The 19460-nt window shown below is 38.5% G+C and overlaps 1 protein-coding gene across 1 annotated transcript in view; it reads left to right on the top strand.

The window, feature by feature from the left end:
- NPAS3 (neuronal PAS domain protein 3) overlaps positions 1-19460 on the top strand; it is an 846484-nt gene that overhangs the window by 255201 nt on the left and 571823 nt on the right. The window contains exons 3-4 of the mRNA XM_077820328.1: positions 5583-5827; positions 5940-5990. Coding sequence (XP_077676454.1) covers positions 5583-5827; positions 5940-5990 — 296 coding nt within the window. The remainder of the gene's footprint in view (positions 1-5582; positions 5828-5939; positions 5991-19460) is intronic.

Genomic DNA, 19460 nt, shown 5'->3' on the forward strand with positions numbered 1-19460 from the left:
CTGCTTTTAGCAATAAGCCATAGTGGTTTCAGGCACTTTACTGGTTTGCCAAAGTCTCCCCATACAGTATTGCCACCCTTACTTCTGTGTTGCTACTGGCAGGGCACTGCCTTCGGAGCTGGGCACCCAACCAACAGCCACCTCTCTCTGGTTGTCCAGCTCTGAAATCAGCACAGAAGTAAGGATGGCAATACCATGACTCCCCTAAAATAACCTTGCGACCCCCCTGTGACTCCCTTTTGGGTCAGGACCCCCAATTTGAGAAACACTGGACTGCCCCATGAAATCAGCATAGTATAGGGTAAAAGCACACAGAAAACCACATTTCACGGTGGGAGACCAGATTTCACAGTCCATGACACGTTTTTCATAGCCGTGAATTTAGTAGGGCCCTAATCATGACCTTTCATGTGATACCTTGCAAAGCATGGCTTGTATGAAATATTACAGCCATACACTAATGATGCCTTCCTGGAACTCAAATCTTGTTCTAATGAAGCTAATGGGCACTTCTTGTGAGCCTCTGGCACAAGACTCTCTTGCTCTCGACATTTAGAAATAAAAATAGCCTTCCTCATAACAATTACATCTGGTCGGAGGGTCAGTGAGTTTAGTGCTTTGATTGCCACGGTGCCTTATACTGTGATCCACAAGGACAAAGTCACCGTGAGGCCCAATCTCAGCTTCCAGGTGGTCTCAAATTTCCACTTATCTCAATGTGTTTCCCTTCCTTGGTTTTTCCCCATGTCCTATCCCCACCCAAGAGAAACTTGTCACCATAACCTCACTGTAAAGAGGGTGTTCTGTTACCTAGAAAAGACATTTAGAAAATCCAGTAAGTTATTTGTAACATATGGGGAGAATCTATTACTAAACAGAGACTTTATCACTGAATTAGGAGATGTATGGAATATTGCTACATTTTAGCTAGGAAACCAGTACCTGCTGGTTTAGAGACTCATTGCAAAAGAGCCACTGTAGCATCAATGGTATGCCTTAGGCAGGTTCCCCCAGGAGAATGCAAAGCAGCAACTTAGAGTTCTATGCACACTTTCACCAGACACTACTATCATGTTACCATCATGCTCCAATGCCCAGTTTAGGAGGGCCAGTCCATATTTAGCTAAGAACTCCTTTCCCTCCATCCTGGTAGGGAACTAATCTCCCACAAATGAAAATACACAAAGGCCCTCGAAGAAAAAAGAGGTGTTACTTACCAATAACTTCTGTTCTTCAAGAGTTGCCTCTGCATTCATGCTACCTGCCTGCCTCCCCTGTGCCTTGGAGTTCTATCTGATATCAGGACTCTTCAGTTAGGCAGGAGGACCTGAAGTGGTTGGGGGATACTGTCCCTTATATACAGTAGGACAATGATATCACTCTGCAACTTGACAGAGGCACCATATCCCAGAGAGATGAATCTCCAAGAGCAACAGTTACTGTTGAATAACCTGTTTTTCCTGAATAGAAAGCTCCCACTTCAACCCCTGGGTGGTTAAAATACTGAACAAAATATTGCCCACCCTACACTTTAAACAAGTAAAATTTCAGAAGAAATGCCCCATTGGAGGGAAAGAAGGAAAACATTCTCATGCATGTTGTTTTAAAAACAAGATGTTGACTGTTGAAGCTTGTCAGATATTTGGAATGTGAGAAAAAGTCCCAGTGGAAATGGATTAGTGGGCAGAGGGTGAAAGGGTACAACACAGTTGACCACATGGGTACCACTCTGACTTTGTCGTATGGGTCTCTGTAATAATAATAATAATTTTAAAAAAAGTATGTGTGGATCCAGTGGTGACAATTGAAAACCTTTTTCTTTTTGTATTTTGATGTCATTCTGTGAAGTCACAGTGCCAGAGATTTAACTTTAAAAAATACTAGATCTTTTCCCCAAATGTGTGCTCATTTTAGTTGTCACTACTATACATAAGAAAATATGCAAAGGGGGATGATTAATAATATTTATTAAATGCCAGCAATGTGCTCAGTCCTGTACAGGACATTATATAAATATTAAATATGATGGGTTCAGTCCTCAGAGTAGCTGAGGGAAAGGAGGTGATTGAAAGGGTGCTCTAAGGAACTCTTCTGCTCCTCTAATTCTGGAGCTGCTGGGACCTGTAATGGCTCTTGATATAATTTAGAGTTTAAGGATTGTTCTAATTTGTGCCAAATTGAGTAGGTCCATAGGGTGGAGCACTTCAGTGTATCTCCTGGAGTATTCCATGCTCCAGTCTCACCTCTCCTCCTCCTCTCTACGAAGTGAGAAAATGAGTAAGCTGAACCTTTATGTCCCTTGAGGATTCCTCTACGTCAGAGTAAAACCTCAGCTTTCTGTCTGCATCGTGGTGCCTTAGCAGGGTAAAGCAACTGGATATGACCAATTATTCAGGGGTTCCACCAAAAAAGCCATTGGGTAAAAGAGGTAGTGGGACTCTTCAGTTGTGCCCGCAAAATAAGCCCTGTCTATGTGATTCACTAAAACTAAACACTACTGACAATAGGTTGTGCAGCTGTAGAAAATAAGTCTGAGCATGCTTACAGCTCTACTGGACTTCTCAAACTTGGCTTGGGGCTTGAGTATGCCCCTAGGCTGTGTTAAACTAGTTGGGCTTGGTTCCTTCTTGGCTGAGAGAGAAAAATAATGGTGGTACATCCCATATGCCATGCCGAAGCAAGACCATGTACATCTAGGCCATTCCTGGCAGCTATTTGTGTAACCTGTTCTCAAAAATGTTCAGTTATGGGGATACCACAAACACCCTTGGAAGCATATTCAAGTACTTAACTATCCAATTTGGAAAGTTGTTCCTCACACTTGACCTAAATCTCCTTTGCTGCAGATTGAGCCAATTACTTCTTGTCCATGCTTCAGTGGACATGGAGAACAATTGGTCATTGTCCTCTTTATAACAACTGTTAGCATATTTGAAGACTCAGTCTTCCTTTCTCAAGACTAAACATGGACAGTTTTTTTTAACCTTTCCTCATAGGTCAAGTTTTCTAAATCTTTTATTATATTTGTTGATCTCCTCTGGACTCTCTCCAATTTGTCCATGTTTCCTAAAGTGTGGCTCCCAGAATTGGACACAGTACTCCTGCTGAGGCCTCACCAGTACGAAGCACAGTGGGGACAATTACCTCCTGTATCTTACATATGATGCTGTTGTTAAAACACCCCCAAATATTAACGTTTGTTGCAACTGCATCATATTGCTGACCTCATATTCAATTTGTGATCCGCTGTAACCCCCAAATCCAGAATGACCACCTAGCCAGTTATTCCCCATTTTTTATTTGTGCAGTTGAGTTTGCTTTCCTAAGTGAAGTATTTTGCACTTGTCTTTATTGAACTTCATCTTTTTGATTTCAGACCAATTCTCCAGTTTATCAAGGTCATTTTGAATTCTAACCCTGTCCTCCAAAATGCTTGTAACTCCTTCCAGTGCCACAAATTTTATAAGCATATTCTCCATTCCACTTTCCAGGTCATTAATAAAAATGTTATAAATAATACTGGACCCAAGACAGATCCTTTCGGTTCCCCAATAGATGTGTCCTTCCAGTTTGACAATAAATCATTGATAACTACTCTTTGTGTACAGTGTTTAAGTGGTTATGAACCCACCTTATAGTAATTACATTTAGACCACATTTCCCTTGTTTACTTATGAGACTGTCATGTGGGACTGTGGTAAAAACCTTACTTAAATCAAGATATATCACTTCTGCAGCTTCCCTCCCCAACCCCATCCACTGGGCCAGTAATCTTCTCAAAGGGCATGGCTACACTGGAAACTTCAAAGCACCGTCATGGGTGCGCTCCAGCGGCAGTGCTTTGAAGTGCGCTTGCTCGCGAGCCCTGGGAAAGAGCTTTCCCAGAGCTCCCGGCAATCCACCTCCACGAGGGGATTAGCTCCGAGCGCTGGGAGCCTCTTTACACTAGCGCTTTAAAGCACTCTGACTTGCTGCGCTCAGGGGCGTGATTTTTCTCACCCCTGAGCCAGGAAGTTAGAGCGCTATAAAATGTAAGTTTAGCCAAGCCTAAAGATTCAAATTAGTTTGGAAATAGAAAGAAATAGCCATATCTTTATTAAACAAACAAGAATGTAAACAAATGAAGGAAGGCAATGAACATAGTCTTTCCGGCAAAGGGGAGTTGTAACGGCTCAGCCCAAGCATAAGCCACACGTGGTACTGAATGGCAGACACCAAGGTCATAACCAAAGTCTGGGTACTTATGCGGAAATACTATCCGGCTTACCCAGGCATGTACCACAAGCCATGTTCCACCTCCATAGAGATGGTTAGAGCCACTACTGAGAGGCTCCAGGCAGTCTCCGCCAGTGGGTCTCTTCGTCAGAGCTGCATATTGAACCAGGGGCAGTGGAACTGGTGGGGCAGAGGGGCGCAAAGTAAACATTGTGGGGACTGAACTATGTTTCTGCCTCCATATCCATGCTTTGGTCCCAGCTCAGCTGTACTTCCCCTCTGACACCACCTTATACCACCCAGTTCCAGTTACTGCCTCCTCATTGGCTGATGGTTTGGGAGTTGAGAGATAATCAGGTTCTGGGCAGGCACTTCTCCAGCAGTGTGTGGGGACAGGGCACACCTACACCAATCGGGAGGTAGCAACTGTATAATCACATGGGGGGCAGAGGCAAGAGCAGGACCTGGAGGTGCAGGAGCAGCCACTGCAATGCCCATGATTGGACTGAAGAGAAGAAGTCAGGGTGATCTCTCATCCTTCTATTCCTCCACACCCACCCATTCATGTTGTTCTTCCTCTGCCTCTACGTTGAATCCCACATTTATGGGAGATAGATACCCCTTCTTTCCTACTGTGCCGGCCAGAGCTGCTGAATAAATTTATCTTCTGCAAAGACCATGTCCGCACCAAAGTTGCAACATAACAAACTTGAGCTAGTGGAAACCTAAATAGGATTCTAGCTTCCTCTGAACAAAAAGAAAATGCAGTGGCTAGTCAACATAACAATAACATACAGTAAGCAATTAAATGGCAATACAAATATCCCAAGGATAAGGGACAACTGCTTGGCTAAGACATCTCCCAAAGCACATGGATGGTGGGAGGATAATGTGAGTGGCCTTTTGCTCTTCCCCCAGTTTCTCATAATGAGGCTTAATAAGAGGGCTTCTTAGAGCCAGAGATATGACCTTTGGTAGAACTTGACACAAAGCTGGGCTCTGATTGGTCCAGGATAGATAAGGAGCCCTTTTAATCCATCCGGGAAACCCCTGGCAAATCCAGCTGCCCTGTGAATGGGTGAGACTGGTTGGTGGTCAGGGCGGTCAGGCTTAAAGGATGACAGAACTGAATTAAGAATGATTACTTAACTTGCTTGCTACTACTGAAAGGTAAACACCATCATTAGCATTCAAATATTTAAAGAGTACAGTATTGTTGAATTCTATCCTGAAAATTGCATATCTGTACATGTCAGCATTTGGAAAATGTTGGTAATTTGTATAGGAATTCATCATTGAAAGCAAGTGGGTTAAATGTGACAGAACACTAATACTGATGAATGTCCTCCTTTGTTGTTTTGTTTCAGTTTACAAGCCTTGCGAAAGGAAAAGTCCCGAGATGCTGCTCGCTCTCGCCGGGGAAAGGAAAATTTTGAATTCTACGAGTTGGCAAAGTTGTTGCCGCTCCCTGCAGCCATTACAAGTCAGCTTGACAAGGCATCCATCATCCGACTTACAATTAGCTATCTGAAAATGAGGGACTTTGCTAATCAGGGGGATCCTCCATGGAACTTGAGAATGGAAGGACCTCCACCCAACACATCAGTAAAAGGTATGAAAATAGCATATTGTTTAGTATGGATTGTGGCAGCCTGTAGTAATATCTAAATTGAAATTTTTACCATCATCCTTTCTTCTTTCCCTGCATATCAAATCCTTTAAAGGGATACAAATGTGGAAATCTGAGGTCTGCATGAGAAAGACACCATGTGAAGGTGAAATAAACCTCTTATTCTATTTATATTTTATTTTAAAACAAACTTGTCAGTATAACTATGATAGCAGTAAGGTTTCTGGGAGATGGAGATTAAATGATTTGTTGTAAAGTGATTTGCAGTTATTGTGTTTTTTTTATTTTCATACTGTACAAAAAGATGATTTTGGGTGGAGCATGGTAACATTTCTTGGCTTGGGGTCATTTATTGTATGGTATATTAAAAACTGAATTCAGGTTAACAGTAAATTCAAGCACTTCAAATTTTGTCAGTCACCAAAATGAAGACCTGAATTTCATTTATTTTCTTACTGTTATAGTCATAAAATATTTTGACCTCTGAGCTAACGTAGTTAGAAATTTAGCCAAAATGGACCTAGTTTCAAATGTGAGCATCTAAACTGTGTGTTCAAATGAGCAGTTAGATAAATAAAATGGGTATTTTTGACTTTTGTACCCATTGGAGCACCCAAGCCCAGGGGCTGTTAGCCTTATTTTAGAACCAATATATGAAAATCGGTCTTGTACAGTATTTCAGGTGATGAGTATAATCTTTTAAGACTGACATTTTTAGTGTCATCTTTAAATCCTACCTTTTCTCAGGCAGATAAGTGTGATCTCCCTTTCTGTTATTAATGTAACAATTTTTAATGAAGTTAGAGATACTGAAAGCCTTTAAAAATGTGGTTGTCAGATCTCTGGTCTGCCTTTGGCAGAACAGAATTTCATTCTGTTTTATTTTGGCCATTAATTTTTACATTTTAGATTGAGCACAATATCATTAACCCTTCGTTTTCTACCTGTTGTCGTTAGTTATACACTTGAAACACTGGACTGGACTATATGGTATAAGGCTGTATCTCGTTGGAGGCATCAGAAGTGGCCACCTCTAAGGGACAGATAGGAATCTCTGACTTTGTAGATCAGCACTTGACAGCTGGCTGTACATTGGTATTAGTATTGGCTATGTAGGCAGCTTTCAAATGCCCTTCTTGCTAGAAGAAAGAATATTAGATGAAAAATGTCATAATTTTAGACTGGAAGGAGATAGACAGGGAGGGCAAAAAACAATGTACTTTCAGACTAATGATCTAGGGATCATACATGTTTGTCCCTATTCATATATGTCAATTTATACCATCTGCCATGTAATATTTTTCCTGAAAGAATGGAAATGACATCATTCAAAGTGTAAGAATATGACTAGTTATCATGAGCTACAGCTCACTTCATCGGATGCATTCAGTGGAAAATACAGTGGAGAGATTCATATTCATAGAGAACATGAAACAATGGGTGTTACCATACACACTGTAACAAGAGTGATCAGGTAAGGTGAGCTATTACCAGCAGGAGAGCTGGGGGGAGGGGATCTTTCGTAGTGATAATCAAGGTGGGCCATTTCCAGCAGTTGACAAGAACATCTGAGGAAGGGGGGGGGGAATAAACATGGGGAAATAGTTTTACTTTGTGTAATGACCCATCCACTCCCAGTCTTTATTCAAGCCTAAGTTAATTGTATCCGATTTGCAAATTAATTCCAATTCAGCAGTCTATCGCTGCAGTCTGTTTTTGAAGTTTTTTTGTTGAAGAATTGCCACTTTTAGGTCTGTAATCGAGTGACCAAAGAGATTGAAGTGTTCTCTGACTGGTTTTTGAATGTTATAATTCTTGATGTCTGATTTGTGTCCATTTATTCTTTTACGTAGAGACTGTCCAGTTTGACCAATGTACATGGCAGAGGGGCATTGCTGGCACAGATCACATTGGTAGATGTGCAGGTGAAGGAGCCTCTGATAGTTAGGCTGATGTGATTAGATGGTGTCCCCTGAATAGATATGTGGACACAGTTGGCAACGGGCTTTGGCTCTTCTGTGGTACAGAATGTCTGATTTCTGCAGGTCTCTGGGTCATGGTTTAAAAAATCTTGTGTAAGTTTTCATAGTATCCACTCTCCTTTTTCAGTGTCACATTTTTTTTATTCCAAAACAGATTTGAACACTGGTCACTGTCAGACAGGAACATATTTAAATATAAGCACTCTGGCTCAGGTTCACCCATGCTTCTGCCTACAAAAAAGCAGAATGAAATATTTTAATGCTGTGTCTCCACCCAATTGGAGGCTCTACTGCTGCAATTTTAGAAGAAGTAATCCTTTTTTTTAAGTGGAAGTTCACTATTACTAAGTAGGATTTTATTTTACACATTGCAGTGCCTTGAAATAATGTGGAGCTTTCACTCTACTTCACTGTACTAGTAAATGGTGTTTCATTATGTGTGAATTCATTATAAGCAGGTTCAACTGTACATTGCATGTATATTTTATTACTTCACTAGTTCTCCTTGAACATAAACCTGTTACGCATTCCGATCAAACATTCATGAAATTACATCAAAAGAAATTCATTTTCATTTATTAAGGTCTTTTTCTACTGCCCTTGAAGAAGTTCATATGGATAAACAAGCTCACATAAATAGCCTGCAGCATCGTATGAAGTGTGGTTCATAATCCTACAATAAAATGCAAGACATTGTACTTTGTGCGTCCCCAAGCAATTTCTTGAATAGACCCTAAAGGTGTTTGGAAAATTATATAAGAAGTACTTACACTGTGTAGGCAGCTGCTTTTTTTCCCCCTTCAAATGTGATGGTCTGTTCATGATAATAATTAAATTTCAAAGCTTAGTTTTAAATTTGTCCTCAACTACATACAGCAATTTAATCATTTTAATTTACTGTTTCAGAAAGGTCCTTTACTCTGCCCTGTATTCATCACAGCTTTTCTTAAAAGTCTATAAAGGCTGATGAGTTTGTTTTCTTATGCTCATTTTGTATAGATTATTCCAAGTTGCAGTTGCAAAAAAAACGCTTAGGTGATGTGGTGTAATATTTCCAGAGTCAATTACTTCATGGAAATGATACATTAAGCAATTGGAAAGTAACAGATAGTTTTCTCCATTATTTTAGAAATATCTGTATTGTTATAATACAGATCAAGTCTACAATGAACATTATGCATTATTCAAGAAATGACCAGCCGTTCTCAGCAGTGTTTCAGCTAAATAACTGATGATTGTAACCTTTAAAGAAATTTCATTGTGGTAACTATTGGTAAATCACTTCTCCATTCACAGTAATCTTTGTTTAGAGACTATCTAGAAACCATTATATCTTTTATTAATCTTAAAAGCAATAGCCACTGATTTGACATTTGCTGAAACTAGATAAATTTTCTGTCTTTCTAATATAGGAAATTTCAGTCAGGTTTTTTTGGCCTGTTGTTTAAGACATTGTTACTTGGGAATATTAGCCATGGTAAGCAATAATTTATATGTTTTGCAGTAGTTGACTTTAAATATTAAAATTCTTAAAATCTGGAGGAGTGTATTAATGACCGGCAATAAATATATACACAAATATATAAAATAAAACGTCTATAGACAATCGAAATAAAAGAATAAGCAAGATACTTGTATATACAGTATATACTGAGCCATATAGTATTTAGGGCAAAATAATACTGTCTTTACTTTACCCCAATATTCAGTGGATGTCTGTTCATGAGTAAAACAGAGCAACTGCTAGCAAATTGCTCAGTATCACAAATGTATATTCTAACCGTTTTGATCTATCTGTAGGAGGGGTTACACATCTGTTTTTCCATAACATGTGGTCAGTGTTTAACCAATAACTGGGGCCTTATTGGGGACTATACTGAAATTATTTTGTGCATTCTGGCTGCCAAACACACAACAGGCTTTCGTGATGTTTTCGTGACATAAAGTTATAACAATCATCTTGCTGTCTTGGGATAGCATTTTATGAATCACATTTATATTTCTACTGAAAGACAAAATGCCCAATGGGTTGTCTGAAAAATTACTCCAAGATTCTGGATGTTTCCCTCAAATGTAGCCAACAGTATCACAAATATATGAAAGACCACGTAACTTGTGTGTGCAACTCTCCAAGAAGTTTTATTTGTTGTCATTGAGAATTTTTTTTAAAAGTGCATCAGGGAATGCAACATTTTGTGGTGTGTAAAATGTGTTTTGTTGAATTAAAATCATGTTGCATATCTGGGTTTTTTTTGGCAAACTTTCTGCCATATCAGTGCTATTCTTGTAGTATTTCACAGCCAAATAAATTATGGATGTTAACTCTTCCACTTGAACAGCATGCCTGTCACTTGCCAGTATGTGGAAACCCCTTTCTGATACTTTTGAAAAAAAAACCAAACCACTTTTGTTCTTTTCACTTGCACATGCTATTCACAAAGTATAATAAACACTCATTTTTGTTACCCTTAACACTGGCCAGTTCCCAAGATGACATCAAATTATCCATTAGATAGAAATCAGACTTCGTTCATGCTGGGTATTGCTTTTTATCTTTGGAGATTCAAGTGCATGCATAAGGCCAGGTGTACAATTTCCTTTTGAATAGCATGACATATAGGAACTGGACTGTATAGCACAAGTTTTTGACATATCTGTCTTTTTATGAAACAGAATTAATTATGGGATTAGCCGGATCTCAGATGGTGAAGAATTGGTTGCAGGTTTTTGAACTAGAATGTTTACATTTTGATATATACTTTTACAAACAGAAGCAACCTATCTATTACCATTAGACAAAGTGAACGAATAATTCCAGCTAAGGTGTGAAATGGCCTTCAGGTAAACTGTTTTCAAATGATAGTAACTGAATCAGTGGTATGATGCATGAAAAATGCCACTTTAGCTTGACTACACCTCCTTTTGGCATTCCTCAGTCTGAAACAGGATAATCTTACTGATCTGTGACCTGGAGTTAAGAATATTTGGCAGTTTGGAACAAACTCACATGTCATCATCTAAGTGTTTCAGCCCAAAACAGTCCTCCTGAGTCACTTTTCAGTGACAAGCCATGTATGGTGGTAAAATGTAGCCTGTAATAATGAATTCATTGTTACTTAATTTCTACAGTCCTGAAAAAATCAGGACAATACATTAGTAAGAGCAAAGAATGATTGTTTTTCCTAACTTGGTGTAAAATTTTAATGCTCTGCCATACTTTTCTCTCATTTCTATATGTGATACACTTTTTTTTAATCTGAATACAAGTTGTAATACAAGACTACTCATGATAGTCAAATTGAACAGGTATCTAAATAGTTGCCAGATAGGAGTCATAATGTGGAAATGGGACATCCAATGGTCAAATTTAGGTCTATTGGGACAGATAAAAGTCTGTGCCTTTATTTTTCAGATACACTTTTTTGACGCAAAACTGCCTCTCTCTTGTTCAGACCACTGTGCTGAAATTTTAAGAAATAAGCACCTCTCAGCATGAAAAAAGTAAAAAAATATGTTGAAATTTACTTAGACATGTTGTCAAATTAGGGAACTCTGGGATGAGCAATATAAATCCAGTATACGCCAGTGACTGTTTTTGAATTCTTTTGAGAGAAAGCAAAAACTAATAAACAAGTAAACTGAAAAAAATGGTAATTGTTATCCAAAATGTCACAAGGTGTACCTATGTTTTGATTAAAGTACCCTTTTCTTACTATTTTTATATTAGATAATTGTAAATTTTTCCATAGAGGAAAACAAATTGTCTCCTTTCTGAAGTCTTTTTGGAAGACTTTCTCAACCCATTTAAAAGTGAATTTATGGTAATAAAATATATTACCTCACACACTTTTGTATTTCTTTATGGATCTCGAAAGACAATGAGTTAACAGTCCTAGAGACTGAAGTATTTTTTCCGCCAAACAGAGGAGAAGAAGGCAGTAAAAACTTCCCCACACCATACACCAGTGTCTCTTTGCTCTTACTGTGTAAGGATTGAGACTCAACTTTCTCCCAGTGCTTAAGGTGTGGCACCTAGTCTTCAATTTTACGCTTATGAAGGATATTTCAGATGAAAACATAAAACCCACAAGGCAGCTGATTCTGAGGTATTGTTATAAAAGGGGAAATTTTTTTGTGAATGGATCCCCCTCAGTGTATTTTTCTTTTAACTTTGTGCTGTACAGGAGGAGAATTGAAAGCCAATGTAAATTCTATTCTACCAAGCTTCTAAGTGCTTTTCTTATGCATGCATGCAAGAGCCTGATTTTCATTTACACTAGGGTCACTTCATATGGCTCTGACAGTGTTAAAAAGTGCTTTAGTATAAGTGTAACTGTTATTCATGCCCAGTTAAAAACCTGTTTAAATGGGAGTATACAGTCCACCGAATCAAATCAGGGAACAGGATGAATTATATTTTAAAGACCAGTCTGTGATATGTGGGAAGACAAACTGTGTTATTATGGAGAACTTCAGTTTGGCAGATGTATGTTGGAAGTATCATGCTCCAGTAGAAAAATATCATTACAGTTTCTAAAAATTATAGATGATAATTTTCTAACATAAAAGTTATTGTATCAAACATGAAGAAACTATATGGGACCTCATTACGATGGATAAACATAAATTGACCACTGAACTGGAAGTTGGTGGTTGTCTAGGGACCAGAGCCAATAACCCAGTTACATTCAATATGGGCAAACCAATTCCAACCAGTAAAATATGTATTTGGTTCTTCAAAAGGGCTAATTTCCCAAAGCTGAGAATAATTGAGTGAAGGTAATTAGGAGGAAAAATTTAGGCAGAAAAATGTGAAAGAAAGTGGAAGTTCTTTAAGAAGAGCTCAATAGGTACCAAAAAGCCATAATTCCAAAATCAACAAAGAGGAGAACTTTAGTTAAACCCCGTCCTGCTTTAGTGGTTCTGTTTAGCTTCTCAAAAAGCAGAATAAGAAGTGACTTGATTACAGTGTAAAAGTACCTTCACTGGGAGATCATACCAGGTACTAATGGCCTCTTTAATCTCGCAGAGAAAGGCACAATAAGAACCAATGGCTAGAAGCTGCAGCCAGAGAAATTCAAATTAGAAAATAGGTGCAATTTTTTATCAGCGAGGATCATTAACAATTGGAACAAATTACCCAGAGGAGAGGCAGATACTCTATCTCTTGATGTCTTCAAATCAAGACTGGGTGCCTTTTTGGACTACATGTATTAGCTATAAAAATATATACTTTGGTCTAAGATAGCTTATTGAGTTCAATGCAGGGGTAACTGGGTGAAAGTTAATGGCCTGTCGTATAAAGGAGATCAGACTAGATGATCTAATCCCTTCTAGCCTTAGCTTTTATGGGCATGTCTACATTGCTGTAAAACCCCTGCAGTGCAATGTTGCAGTTCTTGGGTCAGCTGACTCAATTTGCAGGGCTCTGGCTGTGGGGCTAAAAATTGCAGTATAGATATTTGGGCTTGGGCTAGAGCCTGACCTCTGAGACCCTCCCTTTTCTGCTTTCAGAGCCTGGCTCCAGTGGCCTTGGAACAGTTTTATAGTGGGGGTGCTCAGAGCCATTGAACAAAACTGTAAACTCTGTATATGTTGGAAACCACTTCAAGCCAGGGGATGCGGCCGCACCCCCAGCACCCCTGCCAGTCTCCAGCCTGAGCCTGAAAGTCTACACTACAGTTTTATAGCCTGGACCCTGAGAGCCCGAATCATGGCTGCTCTATGGGTCTTTTATCACAGTGTAGCTGTACCCTACGAACCTAATGAGGCATTAGTGTAACTGAGAATTAGGCCCATAAGTATCTAAAACAGTTTCTGATACTCAGTAAGGGCCAGATTACTCCTGGCTCTTATGTGGGTGAAGAAAGTGGGTAAGGATCAGGGGAAAGGGAGCTGAAGGAGCCTTCCAGGCAGAATTGTGGCCCCTGCACATTAGGGAGAGCAGGTACTTCTCTCTGCTTGCTCCCCTGTGTGTACAGAGACATATGGACAAGGCTATGACTCTTCTACCCCTACACATTGGTCAGCTTCTGGAAGTAAGTTGCAACCTGCAAGAGGATGTATTGGTGGTCATGCTACCTCTGCATGTCTGGGAGAAGAATGTCTCCGATTACTCTACCTTGGTGTGGTTTCACAATGCCCCTCTTATGATACAATGTTGTCCAAATTATTTGTCTCAATATCCAGTTACAATGATTTTCATAGACAATGTCTTTTTTTAAATCCAATTTATCCATTTTACTTTTTTCCTCTTAATTTAAGGCTTCCTCTTTTTCTTACGTTGTGGGAGTTACCCTTCTCTATACCATTGATATTATATAACTTAATCATATTCCCTCTTTTCATTTCAGACTTTCATGTCCTTTTTCTGTTTCTGCTGTGGATCTTTAATGTGAGGCAACCCAAACTGACAGCACCATAGGAACATACCATTATTTCTGTAATAGGATAAATATGTGAGGAGGTAGTTCTGTTTCCATGTCCTTTTGGTCTTTGGGCTCCCTGCTGAGATTGACAATGGGGGTGTCAGTTAGGATGATTTTGGTGCTGTGGATATATGTTCACTAGGAAATGAGCTAAAATCACAAACACATTTTCCATAAGCTGCTGAACAGTCAGTCGCTGGTAATGATTTTTGATCAGCCGTGTGTGTGTAACACTGCCCCAAGAGATGAAGGATCTCCCTTACATTATCACCTTCCTGATCCTTCCAGTCCCCTCCTAGTTGAAACCATAGAATGATGCTAAATTTACATGTCCTCCTTTATTTGAATCACTAACTCTATCCATCACTTGTGCAGAGACAGAAAATGTCTACTGCAGCTGATAACATACTAATGTTATTGCAAACATATAGTCAATCCGGTGTCAATATTTTAAGAGTTAAATGTTGCTAAACCATCATCTTACAACTAAAGAGTTACAGTTAATCAGAATAGCCAAACGGCCCTTATATACAAGAATAAGGAAATAGAAAATGTGACTGTGTATTGTAGGTCGTCTTTATTACTGCCAGCCCTTATTGTGCTCATCTCTGTTCTACTGCAGCTACAATTCATCTTCCTTCTTCTCTTATTGTGATATGACCAACCAATCACAACTTTAACTTCTTCATGGTCTTTCTAAAGTCCTTTACTGCAGTTTATTCTGTTTACCCATGGATTTGTATTTTGACCTCTCACTATCACATCTGCTATGCATAGTTTTTTCCTCTGTTATTCAGTCCTTAGCCTTTACTCCATCTTCTTTTTTGAGTGCTAGTGGTTTTTTTCTATATGTCACAGCTGGAACTCTTGAATTCTCAATGCAGCCTTGATGGTAAAAACCAAGTGGCGAAGAATTTTAAAAATTAAAAAGAAAAAGAAGAGTAGAAAGAAGGAAATAACTACACTTTAATAAAATAAGAGCTGCTCCTGAATCTTAGCTTCAGCTCCTTCAACATCTGAACCAATATTTTAATAATTTTAGCTCATCCATTCATGTCTCATTGTCACTTTTCACTCATGAGATAAATATCTACTGTCACAATTTCAACACAGAGGAGAAAGATACCGGTACCTGCAATCCATAGTTGAGAACGTTGTCAAAGATGCAATAGTGGCTGAGTAGGTATTGACAACTGCATAGGCTCCAGCCTTGGAGAAGATGCGTAAATAAGTCAGGAGGAATGTTCAGATTAAATTAAAGTTAATGTCTTTGGTTTATATGATGTTATATCACGTTCAAGGAGAACTTCCTATTGATTCCAAAAAGAAGTTCTGCTTAAATGTCAGTGGCGCAATATGACCCCTTTTTCTTTTCCTAATCCTTTTAATAAAATGTTTTCACATGATTTACTATTAGTTTTTCCACATTATGTGAACTTTTTTCTTTTTAAAAACATTAACATCTCAAATTATGTATTTGTTGCCTGTTCTATGTAATATTTTAAAATAATGGACAGGAAGGGATTTGTCAATTAAGGGGTTCAAAAAGTCCTGTGTCCCAAAGATGCTTGTTCTGCTTTTTTGCTTTTTAGTAACCTGAAATGGAACAAAAGTAAATCACTGTTGCATTGTTTTCACATGTAAAGTGAAAAAAATAGGTTGGTATCTGTAAGCTGCCATATTTGAGGAAAAGAATTGAACTTTAACCTTTGCTCGTTTCATTCATTCTCACCTTTTCTAAGCAGGGCAAAAGCTTCTTCTAATACTACCACTCATATGATGAACAGATGCTCAATAAAGGCTGATTCCTGCAACACTCATGTGATAAGCCCTGTTTACGTCACTGGGATGATTTATATGAGTAAGGGCATGTCTTCACTAGCAATGTTAAAGTGCTGCTCCGGCAGCACTTTAACGTGGCTTTGTAGTTGTGGCACCAGTGCTGGGAGAGCTCCAAAAAAACTACCTCCATGAGGGGAATAGCTACCAGTGCTGTCTACACTGCCACTTGACAGCGCTGAAACTTGCAGCACTCAGGGGGCTGTATTTTCACACCCCTGAGCGAGAAAGTTGCAACGCTATAAAGTGGCAGTGTAGACAAGGCCTAAGAGTTCTGGGACGAGATGGTTGTGTGTGCCATTCTCGTACCCTGGTCCCAATTCAGCAGTGCATTTAAGCACATGCTTAAATTCCATTTAAGTCAATGAGATTTAAGTATGTGTTTAAAGCAGAGAAGCATTTTTATGGGAAAAATTGACACCTGATTTTGTATTTCCTGTATTCTATGATTGAAACTGTATATTTATTATAATAATCAGAAGTGGCTATCTAGATATTTGGAACAAGTACTAGTCTAACCCTGGCAATGAAGTGTGAAACATATGGATTTATTAGTAATTCTCGTTCTCGTCTAATTATTATATTGGATATCTGTGGTCAAAAGGAAAGAGTAGGATAGTCAAGTTAAACCTAGATATTTCAAAGACCTACATATGAATATATATATAACCACGGTTTGACCACAATATTAACATAGCTTAATTTCTGCTAATATTTCACTGTGAAGCTGGGGGAAGGAAACTGAGTTTCCACCAAATTCCTGTGCTCTTGTGGTCTCCCATTTCAATCTGGGATATAAAATAAAAAACTGACTATGGATTCATTGTGTTCTCATTCTGTATTTAAGTCCTTCCCAGGACATTACAGAGATCAGTAAAGACTGTTGTCATTAGCTTTCTGTAATTAAAGAACACCCCTCATAAATGACTTTATAATTTAGATTTACCAAGATTCGTATAAAACTCAGATTACCATCATTTCTCTTTCTGGGTGAGGAAAAAGAGACAAATCATTCATAAATTACTTAACCCTCATTGTTCCACAGTCTTACTCGTACTCAGGAGTATACATTAGAAAGCCCTTGTCTTATTTTTGATGGATGAGCATGCCTGCCTTTATGAGTCACTCTTACTGTTAGTTGAATGCTTCTACAGGGGCATAGGCAACTTGTCACTTCTGGTTCCATTTGTATCTAACGAAAACTATGGCTTTTCGTCCCTATGGGTTGGTGTCACATGGATGTGCAAAATTGCATGCCACATTTCATCATCTGGGAAAATACTAAAGGCTGTATTCATCATCATTAGAAGGATCATGAGTATATATTATTGTTAATTTTTTATAAATACAGGCAATTCCCATCTATTAAAAGGTGAAAGTAGAAGACTTCTAGCAATCTTTATAGGAAGCCATTACACTCACTTAAAGAATTAGCAAAAATTATGAAATGTTGGTTTTAAGATAAATATGAAATTCCCAGGAGTATCAGTACCACTCTTCATTATCTGTTTTCTTTCAAATGTGAATCTCTATGAATGCCATCTGTCGATCATCCTTCTGATGAAGCCAAACTATGCTGACATATCTAATGGAGAAACTAAGGCATATATAGGTTTAGGTTTCCAAAGAGCTCAGTATCACAATTGGGGCCAAATTTCAGAAGATCTCAACTCCTATTCAGGCAACAAAAATCAGTGGATACATTTTTAAAAGTGTTCAGCAGTTTGGATGCGTAACTTTTTTAGTAGTCTGATCTTGTGTCCCAGTGGCAGCTGCTAGGTGCCTCGCTCTTTTCAAAAATTGGTTGAGAGTGACACGCCCAATATCACACAACAGATCTGTGAGAGAACTGATAATAGCACCCTAATCCCATGACTTCAAGTCCTGTGCTTAGCAAGAAGACTGCCTTAACAGGACTACTGCATTTAGACAGCATTTCACTATGACATTTTATGTGTTTCTTTTATGAAGAGATCAGATTTTTTGGAATGCCATTTGCGTTAACAGAGAGACAAGGTGGGTGAGGTGGACCTGAAGAAGAGCTCTGTGTAGCTCAAAAGTCTCTCTCTTTCACAAACAGCAGCTGGTCCAATAAAAGATATTACCTCATCAACCTTGTCTCTCCAATGTCCTGGGACCAACATGGCTGCAACTACACTGCAAACAACAATTCAGATTAACACTCTGAATAGATAATGAGATTATCAAGTGAAGGAAATATTGCTAAATCCATTTTATAATAAACTCCCTGTTATATTAGCTTGAATAAGTTTATAAAAAAATTAAAATCTGTCTACTTGTTATTAAAGGTTTTATAGGCCAAGGCCAGTGTTTTAAGTATCATTGCAAAAATGCAGTGTCAATAGACGTTACACTGTCTAAATATCAACAAAAAGTCACAAGGAAATAAGACCAGATGTGTTGTGTGATGAGGTCCAAATGTCATTTCAAGTCCAAGGCCAGCCACTCTAAGAAGGCATCTTCCTTCTTTTTGTTGACAAATTTAAAATACATTTAACTGTCCTTTTTTGTAGATGAAAAAAATGCTGTTTTTAGTTGTTTTTCTGTAGGCTAGAGCAGTGTCCCATTCCTGTTCATTTGGTTCTTTAATCTTTATCCATCCCATCTCCTTTTTAAATCTTACCTTTTATTTCTCGCTTGTGTATTACTTAGTTCCTTCTCTGTTTTTTACTCCTTAGTTGAGTCTTTTTGTTTGTTCTTCCCATCCTCTTCATTGGCATTTATGCCTCTTTCTCTGCCTTTTTTACTCTTCTTGTTCTTTTGCCACATTGAGGTGTTCTGAGGACTTAAAAGTGACATTTTCTTTGGTAAATTTTACTTAACAGTCTCTGGGTTTATTCAGCAAAAAGGAACTGAAAGGAGCAGTGACAAAGTTTTGCTGTTTCAATCTGTTTCTCATACAGCCAGTTGAGTAAATATATGGACCAAGTTGTATCATTTATTAGGCCACATATATAGATTCTTAGGTTTTTAAAGCCAAGAGGGACCATCCTGACCATCTAGTCTGACCTGCTGCATAACAAAGGCCATAAAACCTCAACCAGTAATTGCTACCTCAAGCCAATAACTTCTGTTTGAACTATAGCTTATCCTTTAGAAATAGATCTAGTCTTGATTTAAGGAATTTAAGTGGTGGAGAATCAACTAAGTCCCTAGGCAAGTTGTTCCAGTAGTTAATTACCCTCTCTGTGGAAAAAAAAAAAAGTGCCATATTTGTAGTCAGAATTTGTTAAGCTTCAGCTTCCAAACATTGGATTCTGTTATGCCTTTTTTCTGCTAGATTAAGGAGTTGTCTACTGTCAGAAATCTCTTCCCCATGTAGGTATCGTGATCCTCTTAACCTTC

The sequence above is a fragment of the Eretmochelys imbricata genome, chromosome 6 (genome assembly GCF_965152235.1).
Source record: "Eretmochelys imbricata isolate rEreImb1 chromosome 6, rEreImb1.hap1, whole genome shotgun sequence".
NCBI lineage: Eukaryota > Metazoa > Chordata > Testudines > Cheloniidae > Eretmochelys > Eretmochelys imbricata.